At 38.6% G+C, this 21,941-nt stretch overlaps 1 protein-coding gene across 13 annotated transcripts in view; it reads right to left on the reverse strand.

The window, feature by feature from the left end:
• The window catches only part of CADPS (calcium dependent secretion activator), a 483,238-nt gene that overhangs the window by 123,030 nt on the left and 338,267 nt on the right, over positions 1-21,941 (reverse strand). For all 13 annotated transcript variants that reach the window (XM_050781204.1, XM_050781210.1, XM_050781212.1 and 10 more), the window contains exons 12-13: positions 18,053-18,189; positions 14,485-14,672 (exon numbers count right to left, since the gene is read on the reverse strand). In XM_050781204.1, coding sequence (XP_050637161.1) covers positions 14,485-14,672; positions 18,053-18,189 — 325 coding nt within the window. The remainder of the gene's footprint in view (positions 1-14,484; positions 14,673-18,052; positions 18,190-21,941) is intronic.

The raw sequence follows: 21,941 nt of genomic DNA on the forward strand, positions 1-21,941 counted from the left end.
TGATCGATGTGACCTAAGGAGAAGCCCAGCTATTCAGGGCTGGCTTCCAAAGGGGATGGGTTGTGTTTGGGTTATCATTTTGGAAACATGTGCAGAGCTGTAGCTCATTTCGTGTGAAATGGTAAAATGTACAAACTGGTGGCTTGAAGGTTAAGTCCAGCCCCCGAACTTGTTCGGTTTGGCTCACAGCTTTTTAAGAAATTTGAACCAGTTGCCAACATTTTTTTAAATTGGGGAAGTTTGAGAATGCAATTCTGATTTCTGTTTTCTTGAAAATTTGGAACAGCTGGCATTATCAATTGGTGGCTAACAGCTTCTTCTGTACCTGGGACAGACACTCACCTGGTCCATATTGCTAAATTGTAGGTGTAAATTGTAGGTGTAGGTAATTGTATTACCATATTGCTAAAATGTAGGTGCTTGGGTTTGGGGTCCCTAAATTACGCACAAAAATTCCTACAAAAATCAGGTGACCTGTGTTTGTCTTTCCCAGTGTTAAATGTCTTAAATGGCTCAATTTCCTGCTTATAACTACAGATGTTCAGATTTATTTAAGTGCTCATGTATTCATTGAAGAACAAACCACATATTTTCCAATTGTAGCAAATTGTTACTCATTGTAATAAAAAGGACTCCAGCTTAAATAAATGATTTCAGTTTGATCATTGTATTCTCATGGTTCTGTGCCACCTTTAGGTATGTACATATATCCTCTATTTGTTATGGACCATTCAAGTTGAAAATATAAAGGGAGGATACATATTTATAGCCCAAATTTATCTGTTCCAAACTAAATGCAGGATAATCTGACCCATTCAGAGCCTTCAGCTTCCCAGATCTCATAGTGACTTGTTTTGACTACTGGCTGAGCCAGTTTGCAGATTGGTGTGTCACCATAAAACTTCTATTGGAACATTCTTCAGTTTGCAAATGCAAGTCATCTTGAGACCAAACAAATGGTCTTATTTATAGGCCTTCTCAAGGATCCAGCATAAGTTGGGAAAATCCTTTATACCAGACCAGTCTGACTGCACAAAAGACTTGGCAAATGACAGCAATGTACCTCCTGTTACGGGTTAATCGTCAGCTTTCCTTCTTTTTTGATAATAAAAACACCCTATTTGAAATATGAGAAAATTTCCTCTCCCCCACTTTATAAAAAATACCCCCAAACAGTAAAATCCTGTTCAGTCCATTTCTTCATACCCTTCCAAGGAAAGGAAGAATGATAAACAACAGGTAGGTTGTCTTCAAATTCTCTGGTAAATCTCAAATGTTAATTTACAAAGTTTATTTAAACATTTTTTTAAGAGACAGGGTCTTGTTCTGTTGTCCAGGCTGGGGTGCAGCAGTGTGATCATAGCTCACTGCAGCCTTGAACTCCTGGCCTCAAGTGATTCTCTTGCCTCAGCCTCTTGAGTAGCTGGGATTATGGGTGCAAGCTACCATGCTTAACAACAACAACACAATTTTTTCACATGAAATGTCCATGAATCTACAGTTAGATATCAGGATGAATTTATTGGCCTCCACAAAACACATCATGCTTTTGTTTGTAACTTTTCACATATATGCTACAATCTACAACTTCCTTAAGCTGTGGTTTTTAAATTTCTTTAACCAAAATTCAGCTTGTTAATGAACTGAACACATATTTGTTTATATAATTAGCATGTGCATGCACACACTCAACTGGGGGAAAAATGGAGCAATTTAAAGCATTTTGTTTCTTAGTGGCGAATTAACCTAGAGAAAAATGCTGTTAAATATAATTTTACAGTTCAGAAAGGGTTTACGTATCACAGCAAAAAGCATGGAGACTGTTTAACATGAAGAGCCAGGATATGTGTGGTCATTGTTAGGAGATAAATCTCTCTGTGAATAAAACCATTCATTCATTACCCTACAAGCCTTCTAAGGCAATTAGGCAATTAGAAGGCAGCTTTCTGCTTTGTGTCTGAGATGATAAAAACTGAACATTTAGTGTATGCTTGGCCTTCTCCGTCAATTCTCACTATAAAGGATATTATTACAAACCTAACATTGGATTATGTTTTTTCCTTTTGTCCTCATGATTCCCATTTGTAATTATTAAAAGTATCAGATAGCAGCTTCTGCTTCCCTGATAACCTCTCCTCGGACTACTTTCTGAACACCATTAATCTTGCTATTCCAATAAAAGTAAACAGCTAAAAATTAGTGTTGTTGTCTCTTAAATTTGCTTCTTGATCGCCCATGTCACAAACTCACTTGACTAAGTCTGTAAGATACAAGTACAGAGTTCACCCATAAAAGCAGGTGATAAAACAATTTGATGTCGAATGATTTTGATATAAAATGTAAATTTGTTTGTAACTGCCAGAATTGCTCTGAAATGGTATTGGAAACAGGTGATGCTGCTTTACCAAGTGAGGAAAAGACATGCAGGAATAGCAATTTGTCAAAGATCACAGGTTGTAACCAGGTCAGTTAAAAAGCAAAAAGATCCTCTTTTTTTGTTTGATTTTGCTTCATTGTTTTAGAAAATTCTGTCAAACATCAATTTCTTGTTCATTGACCCCTATAATTCAGCAGTGTTAACTATACAGGTTTGGATAGATCTCTATAGAGTTATTAATCGAAAAACTCAGGTTTCGTGCTTTGGAGAGCACTGTTTTTCCACAGAAGCAACAAGATACTTTTTCTAGAGCAGTGGTTCTCAAACTTGAGTGAGCCACAGCATCACCTGGTGACAACCTGGATTGGTGGGTCCCCTGAAGTTGTTGATTCAGTAGAGCTGGGGTGGGGTTTGAGAACTTGTATTTCTAACAAGTTTTCTGGTGCTGCTAGTGTTGCTGGTTTGAGGACCACACTCTAAGAACCACTGTTCTAGAGAAAAAAAAAAATATTAGGTGGGTGGTTCTTCCAGTGGCAGAGAGGGTTTTGATTCAAGGTTCCTGATTTCTCTTAGGTTGGAGTGGATTTGGAACCCAAGATATTCTGCAAGAGATACATGATATTATTTAACTATGAATCCTTTCCAAAAGTGGCATTTGTATTGTTTACAAGGTGCCATTCCAAGTAGTGCTGGTTGCAAAATAAATAGTAGAACTATATTGGTATCTTTCAGACGCCATGCTTTTGTTTTGTCTTTCTGAAAATATTTGGGGGTGATTCTACAACTGTCATAAAACTAGCTCTGCATCTTTTTCCTTTCTCAATACTAACTCACTTAAGGAGACACAAAGAGTGAAAGAAGAGGAGGGGTGAAGCTGGATTTTAAACTGCGAACTAGAAAATTCCAGGCTGATATGTGTCTCTACATAGAACACCTATCTAGAAGCCTGACTGTCTCACCCTCTTGTGTCCTGACCGTGAATATTCTGGTCTTCTTGCTTGCAGGCTCCTTAGCATCCATTGCTACTTTCTAAGCCCTGGATTTGGAGGAGTGGCCTCAGCCACATTCTGACCACTCTCGTGTGAGGGTAAATTGAGCTGCCCTTCCCCTACTATTAATGCTGAAGGGCTTCCTAGAGGCCAGCCCCTCCCTTTCACAGCCACTCCATATCTAAGGTGGACTATGGCCTCAGTTCAGCTACCAGGACATTCTCCTCTGGAATCTTTACATTGAATAAATGATACAAGGCTTGAAGAAACAGATGGAATTTGCGTGTTCCAGCAGCTGTGCCTTGACCAGACTGTCCTTACAGGTCAGTAGTTTTTGATCTCGTCTGTTAATTAGAATTGTGAACGGTCCCATCCTCAAAGCTCTATCTATCTATCTATCTATCTATCTATCTATCTATTTATCAATCAATCAATCAATCATCTATCAAGACAGGGTCTCATTCAGTCCAAGGTGGAGTGCAGTGGCGCAGTCTCGGTTCACTGCAGCATTGACATCTCAAGCTCAAGTGATCCTCCTACTGCAGCCTCCTGAGAGGTTGGGACTGCAGGAGCATGCCACCACACCCGGCTATTTTTGTTTTTATTTTCTTCAGACACAAGGTCTCATTATGTTGCCCAGGCTGGTCTCTAACTCCTGGGCTCAAGCGATCTTCCCACCTCAGCCTTGCAAAATGCTGGCATTACAGGCATGAGCCACTGTGCCCAGCTTGACATTGGCATTTTTAAGGTTTCCCATGTTACTCTAACATACAGTAAGAACCATTGCATCAGTCCTGCTTTCTACTCTTCCATAGCTGACTTGATTCCAGCATTCCCTTCCCTGTCTTTGAGGCCCCCAGCATCATCCTAATAAATTCTCCTTTGCTTAGATTATCCAGAGTTAGTTTTTGTTACTTATATTGAACTTGATGTAAGTTCATAAAGCCCATATCCCTTCCTTCACAATGTTCCAAATTTTAATAGACGATGCCTTTGAACTTAGCTTTAGAAACCCATACACATGTGTGCACACACACGCGAACATAGCCCCTGGTCTCTGGTTCCACCTAACTGCACACTGGCTAACAACCCACTTCTTGTATATCATGGTCCCGCAAACTTGAGACAATATGCAAGTCAAGTGCAGTCATTTTTGGAGCTGTGCTGAAGACTGGAAGCTCTCCCACCTGCAGGCCATCACTGGAGCCAGAAATGGGTCTCTCCAGCCACAGTAGACTATATTGCATCTGACACGGCGGGCATCTCCGCAATCCACCTTTCAAGTTTTCGGCAAACCATTTTCTCACTGTCCTTCACAAAGTTGACATTTTCGGCAGCATGATAGGAAAGATGTCATGTCGGCTGCTCTTCAAGTTCTTGTCACAGTGGTTAGCACCAGTTCTGTCATCTTCACTCTCCTCACAGTCTCCCATCTTGAGCCATGTCACAAATAATAATACATCTAGAGTTGTATTTTTCTGTTTTTTTTTTGTTGTTGTTAAATTGAAACTACCATAACCCAGCTGCCCATCCTTTGAGTGACTGCTTATGCAAATTGTTTTCTTCTTCCCAAATGCTTCTGACCTGGAGCTTATTAATTAATATCGATTATAGGATTAATATCATTAAGTACTGAGCTTTTAATGTGAAACATTTTAATATTTGAAATTAAGTGTGAACAGTGTAGTCAAAGAATTCAAGATTCAGTGTGTTTTGTGAAATGAATTTACCTCTTTAGTGTCATTAAATTGTCACTACACACCCAGGTGAGCACACAAATTCTTAGCAGTTCATTATCTTGCTAGAATGGTTCTCCATATTATGTTAAAAGCTGGGCCACAAAACCTTCTTTTGAAAGGCAAGATGTCTCTTCAAGAGGGTCAGGATGCTAAATTAATTCAAAGCTTACAATGATCTATATGTTCTGATATTGCATCTATTTGGTGATTAAGGGCAGAATCCAGGTGTAAAAAAAAAATGTATGAATTCAACAGAAGAGGAAAGAGTGTCTGGTCCACTGCTCTGCATACAACCAGCTTTCAGGCTCCAGTCACTACCAACAAGGGGTAAAACTCCAGCTGAAGAGGGAATATACTTTCATCTCCAAATGCAAATGTCCACATATGCTGGTGCAGGCACCGTAAACATGATATATTCTCTCTCTCCAAATGGATGCATGCCTGCAGACCGCATTATGGATCCATGAAAATGTCCTTAAACAAGCATGATAACTGAATCCTACTTGCTACGAAATTGTTCCAGCCCAGAAACACGAGAGCTTAAAGGGACAGAGAGGGACAGAATATCTTAGTAGACGTTCTTTGCAGTGCTCCCTGAATAGGACACTTAGACTAAACATCCTCTTTTAATCTCTGACTTAAAAAGAAAAAGACTTCTCCTAGAAACTAACTCTTTATTACTTCTGGTTTTAGAATGATACCTTTGAATTTAATCCTTGCATGGAACGTTTTCCTTTGTCTCTTTCAAATGATTAATAACCACAATTTCAAGATAGCACCAAAGCATTATCTTCTCAAAAGGAGATATCCCTGCTTGCTCATCTATATGGTTTGTACAATCCTATGTTAATTATAAATTATAATTAGGGCTCTCCCATCCCATAGTTACTGCTTCATTATGAAAGCCAGCCTCACCCCTTCCTCTCCTTTCCTTCCAGCACATGCCCTTTTCTAATTATGCCCTGATGCCCTGGGGCTCAGACATGCTGCTAAAACAAATATATCAAAGTGTTTGTATCACAAAGAATAAGATAGGAAGCAACAATAAGCAATTTCTACAATATTACAAGTGTGCATTGTAGCTTCTTGGGGCTATTAGTTAATTTCAAAACCAGGCTTGGAAGGGGCAAAAATATACCAGTGAGGACTGTCTTGACTTATTTACAGTTCTTCTAAATATGTGGTTATAACCCAACAGTATCAGAAGGTGTCATTAACTCTATTAAAGGATGAAAGTAGTTGAGAAGTCTCTCTCTACTGAACAATCACAAAGAATATGGATGCTATGGGCACAAGGACATTAGTCAAAGTGGCTCAGGCTCAGTCCAGGTATTGAATGAAGCAAGAACACAACAGATGATTAGAGAAATTGTATAAAATGCAGGAAAGCATGCATTTTACCCCCAAGAGGACCAATTTAAAAAATTGGCACTACATAGATTTTTCCCGTTGAGGAATAAGAGATGTGTTTCTTTATTTCTAGACAAATATAGACAATTAATCTTTAGATTCCATTCTGAAGACATTATATACACAATTCTGAGTGGTCAGACCAGTAGTATGTGTGACTTTTTGATATCACATCCACTCTAAAAGGGGTGTGACATCTGAAAATATGTTTTTGTACCAGTTAATTCAATGACCATGGGATAAAGACACATTGTTGGAATTTTAAAAGGAAAAAACACATTATTTGATGGTTTGTTATGGGCCAGAAAGATTGTACCAATGGAAGAGGTAATTTAGCATATTTCACAAGATTTCTTGTCTCAATAGGAAAATCTGCTGTTCTCATGGGGAAAGTCAGGAAGAGAGTCACGTGGGTTAAAAGGAGACAAGTTCCAAAGAGAATTTCTCCTTGGACATCTGGGATGCCTACTTATACTTGAAATTTGTTTGAAAATTTTTCCCACTTTCTCTTCCAAGTACTTCCTATTAAGTAAAGCTGGCTCCTTAGAATTTAGAGAGCATGACTCAGCCATGTGCAAGGCCTTGCTCAGAATTGGAAGGCCAGCTAGCGACATGCTCATGTTCACAAGTGCAATAATCCTTGTGGTCAGTGTGTAACATGAGACCAAGAATGTGGGGGTGTTTGTTATACTGCATCCATGCCTGCCTGCTATATAAAGTGCTATATGCAGAGGTCAGTAAAACAGAGCTATCCCCACTACACAGTTTTTGCCCTTTATCTTTGTGGGAAGAAGAGCTGAGAAGCACCAGACATAATGTCGTTGTGTGTGTGTGTGTGTGTGTGGGTGCGCATGGGTATGAGAAAGAGAGAGGAGGGAGTTAGAGTGAAAGAAAAAAATGTGTTACTCATTTGCTACTAGGAAGGCATTCACCAAAAAGAAATAAAAGGAACCATTATGTGATATGAATTGAAAGGGCCGCCCAACATTGGAGGCAAGGGCACAGTCAATAAGGCAATCATTGTGGTCCAGGGGAGAGAATATAGAGACCTAAACTATGGTAGTGACATTGAAGAGAGGAAGAAATGGATGTACTTGAGAGATACTTAAGGGCATTGTCAGGATATAGAAATTGAATTGTTGTGACATACTAGGGAGAAAGAAAAGTCAAGGATGGCTCTTGAGGTTCTATCTTGGGCAACTGGGAGGATGAAACCACTTACTTAGGAATCCTAGCAGAGTAACAGGAGAAAAGTGAGTTCCATTCGATTGTTTATTTACTCAAGTCTTAACCTACAAGGGATCACGTGGTCTCGGAACATGGGCAGCACCTTGGCTCCAAATACATCTCCCAAAAGAAATCTTTAGAGCACACTTTCAGAGATTTTTAAGATTCATGCCATCTTACATCTGCTTTACTCATTAATCTATGCAGCTTACTTTGGATTGGGGCGGTTGGCATTATAGATTTGTTAATTGCTGATACAATGTACTTTCTACACAGGCCATATGTGAAGAGCAGCACTGGCATTCAAGAAATGTTAAACAATAATGTAAATGAGAAAAATTTCCAATCCCAATAATAAAGGGATCCAAGGAACATTGACGCAACTTGCAATCATCAGAGCTGTTTGATTGCCTTGTCACTGTGGGATAGTGACCAAAGTGATGCTAATCTAAATGTCATCTAGAAAGAATACTAAAAATATTATGGTGAGAATTAAGTGCTGCAACCTTAGAAGCTGATTTAAAAATTAGAAGATGTAGCAATTTACATCTGTGGATTTCATGATCGCCAAATGCAACCAGCTGAACATACTCACATTTTCCTTTTTCTTCCGTCTCTCTTTTCAGAAAATGGGTTCAGTTTTAAAGAGTTAGTTCAAACTAATGTTCTCTCAATCAGTGGGTCTTAAACTTTGCTACATATTTGAATTACTTGAGATTTTTAACTCACGATGTTTGGGCCACTTTCCAGATTAATTAATGTCTGCAGGTGGAGCCCAGACATTAGCATTTTTAGCCTCTCCAAGTGATTCTAGTGGGCAGCCTAGTTTGACAACCAAAATTCTAAATATGTGTGATCTAAAGACCAAACGCTTTAGAATCAAGGCAGAGAGGGGTTATTAAAAGTGCAGATTCCCAGGTCCATTTAAGACTTGCCAAAATAAATTATTTGAGGATGGGACCTAGTACTCTGCATTTTATCAAATCTCCTCATGATTTATGTGCACACTAAAGTGTGAGAACCACTGTACAAATTGAAAATCAGTGGTGGTACCTGTTATGCTTTTAGACATAGGGTAAGCCTTGTGTAAAAGAAACAACAAATCCATGTAACAGAAAAATTCAGCTCATCACCAGGGAGTTTGGTTTAAAACAGGGTTTCTTGACCTTGGCACTATTAACATTTTTGGCTTTGTTTTCAGGAGTCTCTCCTGCACGTTACAGGATGTTTAATAATATCCCTAGCCTCTACTTACTAGATGAAAATGGTACCACTCCTCCCCAGATGTGGCAATCAAAAATATCTCCAGATATTGCCAAATGTCCTGTGTGTGTGTGTGTGGGGGGGTTACCCCCAGTAATTCTAAAAAATGCCAAACATGTGGATGGTTCCATATATCCGAAAGTTTGAAATTATGAACAGCAAACATCTTCCTGATTGACCAGATGTGTCTACTCTTGACTGCAGTAACTGTGATTCATAGAACACAGTTTTTCATAGAGATGGTGCACAAGCTTCCAGAACAGATGGGAGAAACTTGGTCACTGCCACCTCAGTGGTCATTAATGATTTCCAGCTGCAGCAGGGCGAGGTTCTGCCTCTGTCTGTGGAAATGCTGAGTTAATAATAAGGAAAAAACGTCTTTTTACCTAATCTGAATCTGGTTGTGAAATCTCAGTGAGAATGGGCTCTATTCCATTAAAGGCAGTTAAAGGGCCATTGCTTTCATGAGTCATGAATTCCCTTTTTTTTTTTTTTTTTTTTTGAGATGGAGTCTTGCTCAGTCGCCCAGGCTGGAGTGCAGTGGTGCGATCTCGGCTCACTGCAAGCTCCGCCTCCCGGGTTCATGCCATTCTCCTGCCTCTGCCTCCAAAGTAGCTGGGACTACAGGCACCCGCCACCATGTCTGGCTATTTTTTTTTTTTTTTTGTATTTTTAGTAGAGATGGGGTTTCACCATGTTAGCCAGGATGGTCTCGATCTCCTGATCTCGTGATCCACCCGCCTTGGTCTCCCAAAGTGCTGGGATTACAGGCATGAGCCACTGCGCCCGGCCATTAATTCCTTTTAAATCTGGAACAAAGAATAGATAACATCTCCACATCCAAATGCTGGTCATGCTGGTGAAAGGTTTGGAATGTGGTTTCCCCAATCCCAAAGGCGATTAATTAGTGTTCAAAGGAGACTCTCCCCTTAGGTGGTATAAAACTCCAGATAAACTCTGGTTTTCTCCACAGAGCTAAAATCTCCAGGTAGGCCATGTTAATTCTGGCCATCTTCAGGCTTCTCTTTAATTCAGATGACTGCTGTAGCATCTCACCTGGAAATGTTGAAACAAATATCGAATGGCTGGGTTTGGCATCTCACACCATATACAAGAGCTAATCTTGGACAGGTGGGAAGGTAGAGTGGTTACAAATGCAAGCGCCAAAGTCAGAATCCATGTTTGAATCAGGCTCAGACAGCTATTTGTTATGAGCTTCAGGCAAGTGGCTGAATTTATGTGAGCCTCAAGCCTTCATCTATTGGGTGAGGGTAATAACGATACTTATCTCATATGAATGTAATAAGGATAAAATGAGATAACATATATCAACAGCACTTCACTTAGTGCCTGGAATATAGCAAGTAATTATTAAATGGTAGTGATTATCCTTATTTTAATTAAACTTTATTTATGATTGTTTAAATTGCACCTTTGAAAACACTTTTATTTATGAAACCTGACGATGGACTATTTCATTTGCTATTGTAATCCATAGAAGATAATTTTAGAGGTTAAAGGGATATTTCAGATACTATGATTCAGTCTGCTCATTTTACAGAAATGAGAAAACTGAGGCACAGAAACAGGATCTGATACTCCCAGATTTATGCAGAATAGGCTCTAACATTCAGGTCTTCAGCATGTAAGTACAGTCCTGATATAGTGTGAAAGGAAAGAGCTTTGGACTTAGAACATCTAGGTTTGCCACTTAAATTTACAGATGTTTGACTTTATCATCATCTGCAAAATGGATATAAAAATAGCTAATCTGAACATTTTACAGCAAATGTCTGAAAGCACTTTGTAAATTGTAGAATATTACACAACTGCTACTTAATATTATGATATCTTCTTTATTAAAAAATGCAATGCAAACACAGATTCTGAAACACACACATAAGCCTCAATAGGACCGGTCAAGATCATTTTGGTTATCTTTTCGTGGCCTGAGAAATAGATCAGGTTCAAGCAAGTGTGCCTTTTAACAGTGGCCATTTGTTCTCTGCTCCCCTTGGATGTTGAGCCTTCCAAAAGCAGCACCTTGGACAGCAGCCAGGAAGGCTTCCTCTCTGAAGCCTTGTCATTGTGTCAGACCTGACCTTCAGGCACCTACAACATTCTGCAAGCACTTTCTTCCTAACTGCAAGTTACTGTTGCCTTGCGATCTAACTTTTACAGTGAAACACAATCAGAAACTGCATTTCACCTCTATCCTTAAATATTGTGGTGAAGGAGATGGATGGCCCCATGGAATCAGGGTTTTCTTTGACCTTCCCTGTTGGACCCGCATATAGTGACTGACAGCCTGCCACATTCTCTAGAAAGCAAAAGTTTGCATTTTCATTTGGCCTGTCAACAAATGAACTGTATACATTTCAGGACTTAGAAATATTCAGTGAATAAATTTATAATGATGAAGCATACAGCATACACGCTTGAGAATTTTGGGTAGCTTGGCAATGCCAGGATCAGAGTCATCAGTTCTAAAACTACAACAAAAAACTTTAAATTGTCAGTGTTAATTTTGGGTGAGGGTATAAAAGGTGAAGAAGGACACAGAATAAAATTGGAAATAATTAGCAAATCTAGTTTAAAAGGGAAAAATTTTCACCAATTTGCCAATTTATAAACCCACAAAGAAAGGACATAGGAAACAGGACAGGATAAACAAAATTTTTGAACTTAAAAGTGCCTTAAAGATGATCTCAGTATTTAAGTGATTCTACTGAGAAGCATTAATTTGGTAATAGAATTTATCTTGTGCCATTATTATAAATCATTATTTGAGATGAATTTCTTTTTATGAGATGAATGTAGAACTAATGGGTATTTGCTGAAAATGATGGCACTACTATAAATGCATAGGCCTATCTTATGCCAATCCATTTTTTTTTTTGCTCCTTAAACATAATTTCAAAATGATAAAGCATGGGTTGCTTATTATGAATGACTTGGTAAGGTACCAGGCCCCTAACTGGATGCCACTAAAAAAGCAATCTGACTTGGAATTCTGTTTACATATTGCTCAATTAGTCTTTTCAATATAAACATATTTTAAAAGTTGCTGAACACCTGACTCAAATTTAGTCCCAATACATGGTATTTTTGCCCATTGCTAGAATTTTTTTTTTAATTGCACCTTTGAAAATGCTTAAAGAAAGAGAGACTTTAGGAATACTCAAAGCTTGCAAAAGTGGAAGTGATGGCATGGATGGAGGCTTGGGGAAAGGCTAAAGATATCACAAACACAAGCCAATACACACATAACTTCTTACCTTTTCGGCTCTTGATTTGCCTGGGTTTTGGAATCTTTTCTTTTTTTGGATTCCTTTTTGGTATCTTTTTTAGCCTCTGGTTCAGGTGGGGAGGGAGTTTTGCTCCCTTCAGGGTCTGCATTTGGTGGCAGCCCACTAAGGTACACATGCATTTGTTGACTTTGGAGAGGGGGTGGTCGCATGAGGCATGCACAGAGTGTGGCCAGCCATAGGAGAATCAAGAGCACGCGCACATGCACAAACAAAAGAAAGAAAAAGAAGGGTGCATGAAAAAGCAGGCGCAAATGCATTCAAACTAAAATAATAAGAAAAAAAGATGCAAACTTGCATAAGGAAAATCAGAACTGAAAAGAAAATAAGATATCCAAAACTGTTTCCATGACAAGATGTATAAACCTAACTGTGAATCAAGTGGCAGTCTTACAATATGAAATCCAGACAATGTGTATCATAATTCATGATGATGTTTACCAGGGAGTTTACAAAAACACTTCATTATTTTATAACACTTTCTTATTCAGTAACATATGTAGAATACAGTGTGACAACCCAGAGAATATAATGCAACTTCTCTCTCTCTCTCTCTTTAAAAAATTCAGTCCAAGAGGCTGTAACAGATAGTCATCAAAGTGTACATATTTATAAAAAGCAGAATTATGCACAGATACCCCCCAGGTATCAGAGTTTTCATGAGTATCTTTTATGCAAATAAAAGGTCACGTGCTGGGCTAGCAAACCTTATAACAATGGGAGGTGATGATAACCTTGTTGCCTGTTAAATATTCAAACCTACAATGCTATTGTTATCTAGCTCTAAATGTTGAAGTTGCATTTCATAAAAATATACCAGTGCTAGAAGGAGGAAAAGCACAGAAAAAATCCTACAGAGATTTTAGTTGCATAGCTTGGAAAGATGAAGATGACTGACACAGTTCTGATTTAAAATAAATGTAGTCAATTTTGGATTCTCCCACATGTGGATTTCTCCAGAGCAGCGACTTTTGCATCTGAGGCTGGGTTTCTGAAGCCACCTAGTGTTTCCTGGGTGTGGCTTCACTGGCTGTTGGTTGGGGAGCTTTGGGATAATATAGGCTTGTCTTTCTACTAATGCAAGGCTACATACATTGAGATAGTAAACTGGCTGTGGCAGTGTGGAAATTTATTCCATGTCTCCAGAGCCAAATGGCAATGTTCTTAAATTATTTGCTGCTTTGCATTATTCAGAACATGGATCTTTTCCTCCAGCAGCTGGGCAAGGTCTAAAGGAAGAGAGTACTTAGTACAGAGTCAGGAGACTTGAGGTTCTGGGCTTGTATATAAAACCTACAAAATGAGGGGGTTGATTAGACTGTGATCTCAAAAGTTCTTCCAGGCTCTATGGCTAAATTAAAAGTGCTGTCATCATCTTTGCCTTCCAGCTTCACCTAGCTTGCTTCAGCTCTGGAAATGTACTTGGCTTCCTCCTTCTGCAGGACATTTGTACATGCTGTTCCTTTTGCCTGGAACCACTCAACTCCTACACATGCTTTAGTTCTCAGCTCCAGCATCACTTCCTCAGGGAGGTCCTCCTTGCCATCTTGCCATTCCATCTGAGTCATGTTTCTTTATTAAATTTTGTCATGGAATTTTATTCCCTTTCCTCAGAGTCAGAGCACCAATCTGAATGTAACTCTGCCCTTGTTTGATGTCTGGCTTTTACTCACCACACATACTAAATGTGTATCAGAGTGACTGACACTAAGGACATAATCATTAAGCAATTATGAAATAAATAACAAAAACAAAGGCAAATATTTATTGTTTTTGCCATGTTTCAGGCACTATACTGAGCCCTTTATATGTACTTGCTTTCTCTCAACAACCCCAGGGGTATACAATCATCCCATTTTACAGATGAGACAACCGTGGCACAAAGGGTTTAATTACCAACCAGGTTATTGCTAGTAAATGGAAGAACTATGATTTGAACCTAGATTGGTCTAACTTCCGAGCTTGCCCTAGAAAGCCCTGCTTGCAATTTATTTTAAGTTTCTTGAAAGGAGAAGAAAATTAGTGCCCTTTGTGTGTGTGTGTGTGTGTGTACGTGTGCACATACTACTGAAGGAATGAGGACAGGCAGATCCTAAAAGCAAGACTAGCCATAAACCATTGCCAGTACCATTTCTTAAGGATCACCTCTAGACACACGAACACACACTTACCTGTTCCCATGGACATGGGATGCACAGAAGGCAAAGCTGTAGTGAAGAAGGGTGGGGTCGATCATGGCGCCATTTTCTGCCCGTTCAAGCAAGTCTCTGAGGTAGCAGAGATGTCGGTGACACCCTCGGACTCCATTTCGGGCGCAATACTCGTCTAGTACAAACACCTGGCCAGGACTGAACCAGCCCTATATAAAGAATAAAGGAGAGACTTTCTTTTAAATACAGGTTGTTTTCTGGAGAGCTGCTAGAGTTGGGAGTGGCTAGAGAAGGGGACTGAAAAATAGCCAGAGCTAACACTCCTTGATTGCCTATTATGTGCCAGCCACTATGCACAGCACATTGTGGTTTAGTCCTCATAATGGACCTATGAGGTACATTCTGTTATCCCTGTTGTAAAGATGGAAAGATCGAGTTCAGGAGGGCATAAAATTTCCTAGTGAGTGATGGAGCTGGATTAGCAGACAGCTTGGTTCCAGAAACAGAGTCTCACCTACTGCTCAAACACTGAACCATACAAGTTAAAGGAGTATTGGGGTGGGGATGTGGCAAAGTCGTGGTTACTGGTAAGAGGAAATCATAACATTAATGTTCTACATTGATATAGATCTTTACACTTAACAGAGAACTTTCAGTTGAGCCCTATAGCAACTCTGTAAGGTAGACAGAGAAGGTTTATTTTACAGACAAGAAAATGGAAACCATGGTGGTTAAGTGACTCACAAAGATAATACAAAACAGAGGCAGGACTCAAATCCAGCTCTGTCTTATTCCAAGTCTTCTTGTTTTCTCTACTCTAGAGCATGAAGAAATTTTAGGGTTGGTCTACATACATGCCAGGACTTCATAAATCCTTTCAATTTGGAAGGAGTGTTTTTAAAATTTTTAAATGAAGGTAATAACACAACTCTCCAAAGAGAACAGCATGACTTAGTTTTCAAGTTGTGAATCAGATGTAATTCCACTAAACTGAGAGGAACTTCTTGTGTCTGGTTTACAGTTTTATTTTCTCTTCTGATAATTGTTTGTATTCTTATTATTTACTGCTTGCTATGGGACCAGTCCAAACTCTGCTACACAAGAGAATGGGAATTCAGATCTCCAATTTAGAGCAGGTTTGGCGGCATGATGGTATGCAAATTGCTAGCCCCATTATGCACTTAAGAAAACAGGTGCTCAGAAAGGCCAAGTGAGTTGCCACTCAAGGTCACCCTTGAGCAGAGCCTGAAATAAAATTGTGTTTTCTGGTTTCAGTGTCTGTTCAAAGAAAGAAATAAACCTATTTAGGTGGTACTTTGTAAGCTGGAAATTTGGGGCTATTTTAAATATAAACTTAATTTTACTTGGAGGGTCTTCTCTGAGTCATCCATTGAATACTGCTCCATCTTGGGAGAGAAAAGGCAAAAACAGAAAGTGACTAGGGAGCAGGTAGAGGCCACAGAAGTACAGCGAGAGAGGCCTTTGCAACACTCTAATCTTGTATTAGGGATCTGGGAATCTTCAATTGACAACATGCAGCTCAGTGATGCATCCAACGAAAGACGGCATCTTTCCTATTTCAAATTATAAGTTACTGCAGAGGGCGGAGAGTAGTCGAGGCAGTGGGCTGCCCCTATAGGCAACTTCTTTGCCACTCCATCTGCTACCCCAAATGCTAAATCTTAGAAACAACACTGCTGTGAAAGATTAAAATATATTTTCTACGACTCAGATGACACCAAGTCTTTTGTAGATGCCAAAATAGCTGCTTTGAAAAGAGTTGAAGAAATATCAATTAGGAACTCAGTCGAAGACACAGAAAAATTTATGTATCCCTGCTGGTCGGTCTCCAAAACTAACTGAAAAAAAGATTGTAATAATGAGAAAATGGAATATATAGAGGCAGGAGATAAGGTCCTTTTTAATTTCTGTTATTTTCTGAAATTTTAGAATAATGACTAATATATACAGGTATACAAACAGGGAAGGAAGCTATTTTATGCTATTCATAATTAATTTTAGATTCTGGACCATAATTTTAAGCCTATAAGTAACTAATGGAAAGCAAGTTTTAATATTTCATTTCTGGTTTAATTTTTTAAGAAAGCATTTATAAACTCTCCTTCACAGTGAATCTCAAAGAAAATTGTTTTAAAAAATGATAATGTGAAAAAGTCTTGAAAATAATATACCTCAAAAAAATTCCTTAAGGGAATAGTAATTACATATAAAAGGGAATGATTTAAGTTCAAAGGCATATTCTTACAAGTTTCATGAATGCCATTTATAATTATGTGAACAATCACGTAATTGTACAAAACACATTTGAGAAAAATTGCCTTGCAATGCAAGGTAAGCTTTTTACTTTTTTTTTTTTTTTTTTTTAAAGTCAAAATGATGTGTTCCCTTCCAATTTGGCAAAGTTCAGATTCTTTTGATGAAGGAATTCTAAACCTGAGATAATCAATGAATCTTTCATGAGATACAGATTAATAAATTATTCCACATAATTCTGTTTCTGTTTTTAAGACTATTTTATCTACATTTTTTTATATCTTGGCTTTTGGTACAAAAAATAGAGAAATTTAAAAATTAGAAAAAAGAAAGAGATTGTCATTTTACGTATTAGTATCAGTAATATGTTAACCTTAGTTATTATGTAGTATAAATATTATATAGACATATATTTCTCAACTTCAGTGTTTAGAATCAGGGATGAGAATTTTCCTCTATATAAAGACATTTCATCATTTTCCCTCATCTTTCTCATCTATAAAGTGGGATTAATAGCATTTACTTTTAAGAAATGAAATAACAATTTATGGCTTGAGAAGGAAGTAAATTGGGTCTTTTTTTAGGCTTTTGAATTTGATAGTTTAAAGCCAAAAATGTATCTTCAGAAATCCAATAAAGATATAATAGCACTCCCTTGAATTTAAATCATTTAAATCATTTAAATCTAGCTTTAAAATAGGATTTCAGGAAATATTGATACTCCTGCTGGATAGATAGCTGAATTTCCAAATAACTAAAGCACCATAAAAAATTCCCTCAAAGGGTGAAAAAATGCTGTGAATATTGTGAAGAAAAAAAAAAAAAGCCATCCAAACAAACAAACCCAAATCAATTTAGCTTATGAAAAATAAAGTTTATTTACAAATCATTTTAACCTTTAAGAAAATACACAAAGAGAATACATTCATTTAATGAGATAGAATTACCAGATCTGGGATGGGGAGGGAAGGGCATCTTAAACTCTAAGCTACTGAGGCAATTTTTACAAGTTCTCCACAAGCAGGTGCCAAACTCGATTACCCTCTTGGGAATATTTCTCATGTAGCAGCTGAAAAGGGGGAAGCTAAGATAGGGAGGCTGGGGAATTGGATCTGTTTCTACTGATAACTTCCTCCCGCTCAGTCTTGTTTCTTTGGTAAGTAAAACTATCTCAACCCAGGAAATCGGGAACACATTTATAATTGTTAAAGGGATTCTGTAATGGAGAAAAGAGCTTCTGACATAAAGGTAGATAAATATTTAAATGAAAAAAAATGTTATGTTTAAATTGCTGTAGACCAAAGAATATACTTGCCAGGCAAGAATAGGAATCATTAAGTCTGTGATCCAAAGTAAGGCGTTGTACCATCTCAAAGAGGGAAGCGTGGTCAAAGTTACAGGGGTTGGAAGAGATAAATTCATCCATGCCATGTTTTTGAGCTCTATCTGCGTCTGTTCATTTATACATGTAGAGAGAGACACAATTTAGAGAAACACATCACATTTTCTTTGACATTTCAAATACACGGGAATTCACTAGACATTATGAACGTTAGCTGTTTCCCCGTTGCCTCCCACCAACATCCCCAAGATATTCTTTTTACCTCCCATTGTCAACTTGCATCACTTACTGGTGAGTTTATTGCATTTAGGCAAAAATATATTGGCATCAACATGTTTATCAAATGATCACATTTCCAGTGCATTTATGTTGTTCTTTAAAAACTAAGCACAAGACGGTAACTTCGCCTGCATTTCACCAAACACTGAAAGCAGATCGGATCTTTGCTTAAGATAGCCTATTTAGCTTTGTTGGTTTTCAATAGATTCTGCCATTCCAGTGGTTATGTCTACAGCAATTTCTCTGCAATTATTGGGATTATCTGAAAAAAGGGTTATGCTGATTTTCAGCAAAGTGACAATATTTATATCCTCTTCTTCCAAATCCGCGTTGCCAATTTGGTTTCATAAAAGGTTTGAGTCCCCACCCTCCAAAATTAAAAATAAAAAAAAAGATTTTCATTGAAACCTGGAGATTAAGTTAAATGGGAATTTAGTTTGTGATAATCAAGGACATTGCCTTATAGTGTGCTTACTCAGTTAGCAAAGCTTAGGAAAGAGACAAACAAATTTACTCAGCAAGGGCTATGATCTGCCATTTATTGTGAATTAATAGTCTCAATGTATTCACACTTTTCCTTACGGGGTGAAGGCTGTAGGCAAAACCTCCTAAGGGCTAACTAATTAATCTCAACACGTGTAACTAAAATACACTATACTCAACTGGCAAAATAACTCAGAGAATTCAACTCGTGTGTGACCAGGCAAATCCTAAAGAGGTAGAAATGAAGGTGCTCTCCATTAAAGAAATTGGCTCACTCCACCTCATCTTTACTGACTCTTCTGATATGCAGACTATGGAGAAAAAGAATCTTGTATGAAATCGAGCGAAAGATTTTATTCATCCTTTTGCAGGAAACATTCTACTGGAATACGGGGACCTGCCAGGAACTAGTGATGCTGTCAGGACACGGGAAAAACTGATTTCTGACTTGGGAGTAGTTTGGATAATATTTTCATATGTGGCCTCGGTCCCAAGCAGCTTATTTTTTTTTTTTCCTCTCCCATGCTTGGGGTATGGCTGTAAGCTTGGGTTATGGTTAGCAGTGTGACTTTCAGATGATGATTTCTCCTATTATTACTGGTATTGTATTAATAAATCACTCAAACCTAAATGCATGGTATTGTCAGATTTATACCTCCTTATTGTTTGAATTTTTTAAAAAAAAGTTGCCATTTTTCATAGAAGCAGCAAGTGGTCCGTGTTTGAACGAGCTGTGTCGTTTATGCCCAAGACTCACAGAAGCAACGGGTTCCAGAAGGCAAGTTGAAGAATGTGTATTTTAACAGCCAAATCGCTCCATTAGAATAATAAAACACAGCTTTTGGAAAGGATATCAAATGCGCAGGAATTATATTAGAGAATCTGAGAGAATCCTCCTTGCTGCATTAACTGCCTTAGATTTATCCTCAGGAAAGTGCTTTCAACTTGAGGTTGGCTGCTTCATCTAGGAGGCTTCTTTCAGTTCGGTTGTTTGGTCTCCAAACTACATTTCTTCTTTGACTTAGGATGACCAGGAAGTTGTTGCTCCCGGGAAAGCTAGCTGCTTCTAGGGCATGTGTGTGACTCCTCTGGCCCAAGGCAAGTGTCTTAAACCTGCTCCAACTGTAGTCTCCCCTGGCATAATGACACTCCTGCAATCCAGGTGACATTTCCCTATCCCCTTTGATAGACTCTGCCCTCTCACCTCCAACCTGTCAGTCCCAAATCAATTTAACTCAGGAAAAACTAAGCGTGGGGTACGCACGAATTGCTCATGCTGTTTCATCCTCATAAAAAGCCTCATCCATGCCTCGCCTCCCAATTTTAACAGATAGATCAGGCATTTTGGCTAGCAGCAGCTTCTTGCTCTCCGATTTCTCAGAAAAGGCTGCAAGCTGACAAACCGGCCGGGGCCTTACTCTGCCAGTTTGGCTTGGCTATTTTATTGCCTTCAATTATGATGGTACAACTGGTCATTTAGCTTAGAGAGAAGGGGGCTCTTTTGTAGCTGTTAAAAAAATATGGCACATGTTTCAAGTCTCTTACTCTTTGTTTGTTTGTTGAAACTCTTGAAAACTTTGCTGATGACCTATTTCGCTTTGCTGGCCACTCAGGAAATGGATCTGAAAAGGCGACTTGGCTCCTCTATGGAGACCTGGATTCAGACCCACTCCCCACCCCCCAGTCCATCACAATGGCTCAATGAATGCGGCTTTGTGGTGCTAATTCTAGGCTAAGAGTAAGTCTAACTAACAATTTCGTTTTTTACTAACATTTTAAAGCAAGCTTACAGAAAAGCCTAAAATCAGTCTGCTTTCGTTTTCAAAAAAGTAACCATGTCAAAACAAAACTTCCTTTTCCCTTCTTCCTTTCTCTCCTCTTTCTCCCCATCCACTTGTAGCATGAGCCTAGGACTGGATTTAGGAGGTCTGGATTTTAATTTGAGCTCTGTTTTTAAATAACTGTAGGATGCTGGCTGAATTGTTTATCTCTCTGAGCATCAGTTTCCTTGTGTGTAAAAGGAGCTGAATTTTCAGTTCCCTTCCTGCTGTCATAGGCTGTAACTTAATGATCCTTAGATCCCTTGCGCACTATGTGTGGAATGGAGCTTAATGCAGTGGGAATTTCCAGCAAGTAAAGCGAGCAGCCTCTGGATTTTACTTTCCCCAAATTATCGTTTACTCAAAATTGGGCTCATTATTCTAATGGTTCCAACAACTCAAGAGCGCTTACAAGGGTGGCTGGCTCCCACAAAATCTTTGAGTTTCATTGAGTTTATTATATTTACTGAGCTTATTATGTTATTAAAAAAAGGAGGAGGAGTAAGCCGGGAGTGCTGTTTCAAGGTGCTAATGAAAATAATCTGATGTTTAAGCTCATCCAAGCATGGGTTTTCATATTTTTTATTTTTGCCACATTCCCAGCCCTAGAACAGTACCTGGCACATAGTAGGCACTAAGTACAAATTTGTTAAAATCAGAATTTATCTTATCAGAATAAATACAGAAATTCACTCTATTAACAAATATTTTTCTTTCTTGATTTTATGGAATATTTATATACTACATTGATTGGAAACAGCTTATTTAGTGGGAGCTAGCAAAGCAAGTGGTTAAGTGGCTGGGCATAGGCAGGTCACAAAGATTAGATTTGAGACTAGCTCTGCCACCACTATGTATGTGATACGAGGCAGGTTGCTTAATGCCTCCGGGCCTCCTTGGCCTCATTTGTAAATTGAAGGTAAAATTCAAGTCTACCCTCAGAGGACTGTTGAGAGGATCTGAAGAGAAGCACCTGGAAAGTACCTAGGGCCCTGGCATATATTAAGGGCTCGATAAACATTAGCGAGGAGTAAACAAGCAGGATCTTTAGTGTTTGAAAAGCCAGTTTGTTTCAAGTTGTTAGTGAGCCAAGGATATCTCTGCATTTATAGCTAACGTTCTATTCCTTCTTTGCTTCTTAAACCTTATCATTTCTAGGAAGCTGGGAGTCCTTCCCTATCTCTCTGCTTTAATTCTTTTCTGCCCCTGTATAACCAATTCCTACATACTGTCTCTGTGTTTTCACTGGGTTATTTTCCAATTTCTCTGTGGTCAAGACA

The sequence above is a fragment of the Macaca thibetana genome, chromosome 2 (assembly GCF_024542745.1).
Source record: "Macaca thibetana thibetana isolate TM-01 chromosome 2, ASM2454274v1, whole genome shotgun sequence".
NCBI classification, from domain to species: domain Eukaryota; kingdom Metazoa; phylum Chordata; class Mammalia; order Primates; family Cercopithecidae; genus Macaca; species Macaca thibetana.